This window comes from Rissa tridactyla, chromosome 2 (assembly GCF_028500815.1).
Source record: "Rissa tridactyla isolate bRisTri1 chromosome 2, bRisTri1.patW.cur.20221130, whole genome shotgun sequence".
Classification (NCBI taxonomy): domain Eukaryota; kingdom Metazoa; phylum Chordata; class Aves; order Charadriiformes; family Laridae; genus Rissa; species Rissa tridactyla.
This window is the reverse complement of record NC_071467.1, coordinates 149,497,059-149,504,354: the sequence shown is the minus strand read 5'-3', so window position 1 is coordinate 149,504,354 and position 7,296 is coordinate 149,497,059. Positions and strand designations below refer to the sequence as shown.

At 41.3% G+C, this 7,296-nt stretch overlaps 1 protein-coding gene across 1 annotated transcript in view; it reads right to left on the bottom strand.

The window, feature by feature from the left end:
• Positions 1 to 2,862: 2,862 nt before the first annotated feature.
• GAD2 (glutamate decarboxylase 2) overlaps positions 2,863 to 7,296 on the bottom strand; it is a 38,722-nt gene continuing 34,288 nt past the window's right edge. The window contains exons 14-16 of the mRNA XM_054191534.1: positions 5,563 to 5,670; positions 3,736 to 3,825; positions 2,863 to 3,036 (exon numbers count right to left, since the gene is read on the bottom strand). Coding sequence (XP_054047509.1) covers positions 2,863 to 3,036; positions 3,736 to 3,825; positions 5,563 to 5,670 — 372 coding nt within the window. The remainder of the gene's footprint in view (positions 3,037 to 3,735; positions 3,826 to 5,562; positions 5,671 to 7,296) is intronic.

Genomic DNA, 7,296 nt, shown 5'->3' with positions numbered 1-7,296 from the left:
CCCTTTTAAATTGTTGCCATGGTATAGTCTGTGTCGTCCTGGAGAGTGCCTGACAGCTTTCACTGCCGTGCTGGAGGCTGATTAGAGTCTATGGTTAATTTGGGGATAAGTACTGGTGGAATAAAAAGACAAAACAAAACATAAAGTTGTTGAGCCTGTCTGAGGAGAATAAAGCAACTGAATCCGTCTTGTAACGATAAGGTAACGGAATACCAGATGGCAGATTTACACTTGTATGCTGGTGCCGAGTATCGCCTCAAAAAGGGTCTGGTGATGGAATTTTTTTTTTAATGCTACAGTAATTAACAGAATGCATTGTGTCATGAAAAAATCTAGCAGGAGACATCGAAAATTAGAATTAAACATTCTCTTTATTGGGGCCTTGCTCTGAAATGGCACAAGTGATACATGCTCACAGTGCCCATCAGTGCTGCTAATGAAAAGACCCAGAGTCACGTTTTACACTTTTATTTGGATTTAGATCAACACCACAGATAAGATACTTTGGTCAAACACAAGAACAGATTGCTATGCCGCTCTTTCCTGGCTGCGATAAGTACAGTAATGTGGAAAAAAAAATGCTGGTTCTCCTGGAACACTGAATGTAGATCTTGGGTTGGCACATACAGCTAATAAATACGTTGTTTGCACTTAGCACTTTAAACAGAATTGCACATGCAAGGTGTAACCAGGCTACTGACCACCACCACCACTGTCCCTGTACTATTTTCACTGCTCAAGCTCTTTGCTTGCCTTCTTCCCAGCGAGAAAAAAGAATACGATTTGCTGCCCTACTCAGTATTTCAGTGATTAGCCTGCCGATTTTTGACACGTTCAGCAAAGGTCACATTGAAGTCCTTCCTGATAGAACTGGTAGCTCCTCTATAGCTTGACTTGCAACACTATGCATCGCAGGTAGCAATGGAAGTCCACTGATGTGAGGCCAGAGGTCTGCCCAAAAGCCAACGAGGAGAGGTTAATACCAAGCAAAGATATAGCAGAGGGACCGGCATGAACGCAGTTCTTACAATATCAAGAGTCAATACTACTACCGCACAAATAATGACATACCAATAATATATTGTACAAGCTTATACAGCAACACATGTTGATTTGCAACATTGTACAGTTTAAATCTAAAGTGCACAGCCTCAATCTGAGGTGACAGAACAGTACTATCAATATAATAAAGGCAACACAATTACAGACACAATTTATTTCCTCTTACTTCACGTCCTCATGATATTATGTTGGATCAATACTCCGTTTATCTAGTTTAGATGAAATTAAAACCACGTTGCACTTCTTTTTCTTCTCTTCAAGTATTTTAGAGACAGCAAAACAATATTGCTTTACAAACAAAAGTTGACCATTTAGGCGAAGTTAAAACCAAAACTTTAGTAGGGTTATAAGTAGACAGGCCCAAACCACAGAACTCTTACCAACACTTCCAGATGTTGTGGGCAAAGAGGATAAATTTCAGTTTCCATGCCAGACTCACCTCTAATGGTAAGGAATGATGCAGCACGTGAATTCTGCAAGAGCTGTGCCCATGGTTTCTGAAAAGGCTGTGAGGCTCCGCGTGGGCTGTTTTAGGCAGATGTAGCCTTATCTCAATTTTTTCTGCAATTTCAAAAGCCGTTGCAGACAAGGATGGAGTCCAGCACTGGGAGAAACCTTTCACCAAGCAGTTTGTTACTTAGACCCCATCCCTGTCGCTCAGATTACAGTCACACTTAATTTAGGCCTTGTCTTGCAGACCTGTACATCTGTAAAAGTACCCTCTTAATGTAGCTGTGAGTTTTCATGCTATTTCTGTAGTAAGAATTTCAGTCAATTTTAATTTTTAATGTTGTTTTGGATTGCTCGTAGAAGAAAGGGTTAGGAGATAAGCATTTATTCAGACATGTGACTTTTTTTGGATAGGCTTTTTTACCACAGAACACAGAAACCATCCAAATACAACCTTATTTCAGTCTTGGTTAGCACTGTATATTGATTGTGCGTCTGCTTAGGTAGGCCAAGTGGGAAACATAATTAGGAATAATAGCATCCTATTGTTGTACTGTAATTGATGTTATTAAGTGGTTTTAAGAGCTGCAGTACTCTTGAGGTTTTTCAGTAATCAACCCTGGAGGTGTACAATCCATATGACATGGAGAAACGAGGTACTGGTACCTCTTAAAAACGTAGTATGTGGGCTTATATTTTAAAATAAGCAGTAATAAATATTTGAGGCACCTCCATCAAAAGAAGAAGAATCCTAGTTAATTTTCAGCTTCTGTCCTTGCAGTTTTATAACCCATATAAAGTAAAAATATATAGTTTACAAAATAGGATTTTTTTATATATATATATTTCCTTTTGTAAAACTATACGTATTTAAATACATTTGAAATGTTGCTATAGGTAAATTAGAAATTCTGTTCTAATACTACGAAAAAGGCAAAATACTTTCACTTTTAAACATACAGCTTGTATACTCTGCTTCTCACCGCCCCCTCCCACATCCCCCAATTTGATTTTGTCATCATTTTGGGCAAATTTGGCATCATTCAGTCTGATTGCTTTTAATTTAAAGTAGTTGCTGTGTTAAAACAGGGGATAAAATTTTAAGTATCTTCTGTTCTTCCTTATTTGTTTCAATGCAGCTTTTTGTGCAGCTAATTATTAAGGAGGTATTCTAAAACTTAGGAAAGGACTTTATAGGAGCCATGTTTCTTGATTTTAAACTGTACTCTACTCCAACGCCACAATATAGAAATAGATTTACTTTGGAACAAACTACAAGTACATTCGCACAGTTTGTGACAACTTAATTGTCTCCTTAGAGGTCTAGGAACAGACTTTCACACCCGATTATTATAAATCTTGTCCCAGGCGTTCTATTTCATCAATCAGGAAATCAATGTCTTGGTGAGTTGCTGCAGGGTTTGAGATGACCATCCGGAAGAAGTTCACTTTGTCTCCCAGGGGCTGATAGCTCACCATGGTCGTTCCATACTCCATCATCCTGGCTTTTATCACTGGTGCCACCTGCAACGCAACAAAAAGCAGGGGGTGATGATCATGATTGTTATCGTCATTATTATAATTATTTTAATTATTTTCATTATTACCATCATCCTTATTTTTACAACAAAACACACAGTATGTTTTCTGTTTTAGAAAAGATGAAGAGCTACAAGAAGCAGTTCAAACGAAATCACATCCACTATTGATAAAAAAGTTAACCTCTGTTAAGAAATAAGTGGCTTATTGAAAAGACATTGAGTTTATCCTGTTTCTGTGTCCTGCTCTTAAAATCACTGGGGAATTTCCCACACCCAACTTTCTCAATATTGAATATTGCTGACAGCCACACAGTAGCTGTTTTTTTGTAGCACTCAAAGCACATTGTTATGATCGTTTTCCATCTTCTTATCATATGCCAGAGTGCCATGGTATTATCAAGCTATTGTTGCACTTGCTGGGTTTAGCAATTGCAGTCTACAGTAACTTCAGTAAATTATATATAGAGTTCATTTATGTACTCTAGCGACCAGGCAAATACCAAACTTGGAGACCAGAGTAAGGTGGTGCTAGCCTAACCTGCAGTAAAACGACCGCGGAGGTGTCATTTCACAGAATATGTTGAGGTGACCTTGCTCTGTGCCCTGGGAGACCATTTCAAGGACTGCCTGCCTGCAAGGATTTCACTGGTCACTACGTGATGTCCTAGAGGACGCTGCTTACCTTCATAAGGCGGCTCGTTCTTTCCTCATTGTCTTCCATACTGCGCAAGCTGGGAGGTATATACCAGAAGCAGACATTTGTGTGCTGAGGCTAAACACAGAATAATAACGGTTTACACTGAAAGAAATGCTCGTAATAGCTCAGTTGCAATTAAGTTCACGCCTTTCCCCCCCTCTCATACATCATATTGTGACAGCAGTCAATGGTTTTCATTATTCTGGTCCACTGAGAGTCATCATCATTATTAATGTGGAAAAGATAATTTTAGGCACTTTATTCCCAGGGTGTCAGATGCAGAAACACATCATCCAGCTGTGCAAGTGTATTTATCCCCTACTGAGAGGCTCCTAGATTTTGTAGGTGCTGTTCCCTCCAGAGGCTGAAGGGAGTATGTGGCTAAGGCAAGAGTCTACTGCAGATAATTTAGAGGTGAGGAACTCTGTCATTTACTTTTATTACATGACAGAATAATACAAAATCTGGTTCTGTAAACAAGAGTCACAGGTGGTACGTAAGAGAGTCTAAGATTTTCTTACTTTAATGAAATTTATTACTTCTCAGTTTGATTCAGCTAGCTGCCATATTAATATGCATCCACGACAGCGTCTGTCTAGTTTAACTTATATGGGAGCACCAAGTAGAAAGGCATAAAGTAAGAACCAGTTGACATTTCGTATATTTTTGCAGCCTCCCAGCAGTTGCCTGCCTTGCTACGTTCCTCTTTGCTGGATGCTCAAAGCGTGAGTTATAGCAACTCCTACTGCTGCCAGTTCCTTTACTCATCATCAGACCCAGTGGACCAAATCCAGTGATGATGTGTGAGATGCAGGAAATAAATCACAGAGTGGCATGTGGGTATGAGCCTGTGATCTCAGTTTGAAGGAACATGGTGACGTTTATCCTTGTGCTGCAGAGCACTTAGGCACGCACTAAGTGATTGCTACCAGGGAGCGACGTTCTGAGAGACAAAACCTTCCAAGGCAAGTACAGACAGCAAAAACCACCACAAGTAGGAGGAAAAAGCTAGAACAGGATTTTTTTTTTTTACTCTATTACAGGCAAAACACCAGTTAACTTTGTACCAGAGGTCTCTACCAGGCCTGCCCTCAGGTAACACAGCCGGAGAGGGTTGCCATGAAGAGATGGCTGAACACGGGACAGTTCAGATGTACAGCCACACAACCCAGGCTGCACTGCCTTGCCCTGGGCACTGTGCTCCAGCTGAGCACCTGGCACCCAGGGGTCCTGTCTCAACCAGACTCCCTCAATGGAATCAAGAGGTATCTGCACCCCGCACGGTGGTGTAGCCTCTGTCACATGAGCCAGCTGGGCTCCTGAGCAACACCAGCCCATGCCCTGCTGTACTGCACCCCAGGGCAGCAGGGACTGCAGGGCAGATGGTCTCCCTTGGTCACCCCAGGTCCCCTGTGACTGCCCACCTGATAAAACCACTTTGCACAACAGTCCTTTCAGAGTTCCACGGGGCGCTGTAACCGCCCACTCAAAACAGACCCTCCTATTAAGAAAGCACAATTTGTTTTTATTACTTAATAGCTGGTTCTAATTGTGTGTGTGCTGGGTTAGCCCAAGATGCCAGTGTTTAGTTTCAGTGGGGTGAAACTGTGCAAGCCGAAATCTTAAGCACAGCTGCCTTATCTCCCTTGTCCTTGGATCCCATGAGGAAGAGAGATATTGGCACAACAGGTTTTGTTACAAGGGGCACCGCTTTCTGTCATGTGCTGTTGGTTTGACCTGTTGATAGCATCCCAAAAGGTGACTAACACAAGTGCTGTTTACCAACTAGGAAAAAAAAGTTGTAACACATACCTTTCCATCAAACACCATTTCATACCCTTCTCTGTTCTTTATTTTATTGTACAGGTATTCTGCAAGTTCCAAGCACTTATCAATCTGTGCTTCAAATCCTGTGGTTCCCTTTAGAGACAGAGGGAGAAAAAAAGTTTTGTGAGTGTCTGTTTTGTGAACCGAAACAGCAAAAGGACCACGCAGCACTTGCCAAAGCACCAGCACAAGTCACCTCTCAGAAGTCTCTGTGTGACAGATTAAGGATCTGGTTCTACGAGATGGAGGACGCTCTGCTCATTTGCCTCTAGCTCTTGCCACAGACTCCCCTATTGCCACCTCTGCAAAACAAGCCCCAGGTGCTAGTTTGGTTCTCAGCAAAATATCGTTAACTCCGATGCAGGGTGCCCTCGTCAGTAGCTTTTCCAGAGCACGATTTCGAACAGCCTGGGCAGGCACAGAGGAGGGTCTCTAGCAGGTTCCAGGCATGGGGAATCTCCTGCTATTTTCAGAACAAGGGATTTTAATCTTCCAGAGGTGATGTGCTGGGGGCTTTTCCAAGAATAATTTTTATTTTTCAGTTAAACACAGAATGGGCAGATACGCTTTTAGAGCCGGGCCTGAAGCCTGTGAAAATGCGCATTTTTGTTTAGATAGTGCCCTGCCTCTGTAGTGTTTTTCTCTCTTCTTTTCTAATTGACATCATATAAACCCAGAAGCTGTGTTTTTAAGAGTTGCAGCAAAACCTGCTTTTTCTTCTCTGGCAGAAGTCATAATCCTCTCTCTGTGACATCATAATTGTTCCTGCAATCACCAGCTGTGATGCCACAAACAAAAGATCCAGCTTTATGAGGGAGGAAGGGGAATAAACAGCTGGAATAGATAAACTGTTTAAGAAACACACATCCTACTTTGTAATGTTAATATTACAAGTGGAGTGTGAGAAGAGAAAAAGCAGTACAAGGCATATTGAAAAAATGGGGTTTAGAAGAAGAAATGTCTCTGAGTAATGGATGTGTGTCCCTGCTGAATCTGTTCTGGCAGTGCAGAACTGACTTAAAAGCCTGTGTCATTATCCCTCTGTGTACAGAGATTTCAAAACAGGGTAGGGCCAGCGCAGCCCCAGGAGAAAGGCTTGGAGTTAGAGAAAGACATGTGGCTCAAACTGCCTGCCACTCTGGAGACGCCAGTTAGCACAGCAGCTATTGCGACCACAGAAACTTCCATCCTCCTTTACAGCCTCCCACATCTCCAGCTACATTTGATGACTGTCTTGGAATTGTTTTCAGAGTTTTAATGAAGCACATGAGGATCTTTTAAGGCTTTCTGGAAATGAAAACAGCGATGTCATCTCCTCTGAAGAAACCTGAGGCAACTTGACAAAATAGACTGGATAAATATATGGAAGAACTTGTTTAGCAACATTCTACAAATACAGATGAATTAATCGCTAGAGTTGGTGTTTTCAGATTTCCCAGAGAACAGATTTTGATGAGTTTTCCTCTGCTCCTTCAAAAGATGACTTTGTATCTACTGCATGCAATGAAATGAGGTATTCTGGTCTTGATTTGCCACATTTAATTTCTGAATGTCATTAAAACATCTTTTTATTTCCAGAAATCTTCGTAACAACATTCTCAGGTATATGATTTACACTGTTAGACTCCTACAGTCACACAAAAAAAATGCTATGCAAAGCCACGGAGTTTAAGTTTCAAAATCATGTGTGCTGCTTTGAAGCTAAATTATTAAAAGTAT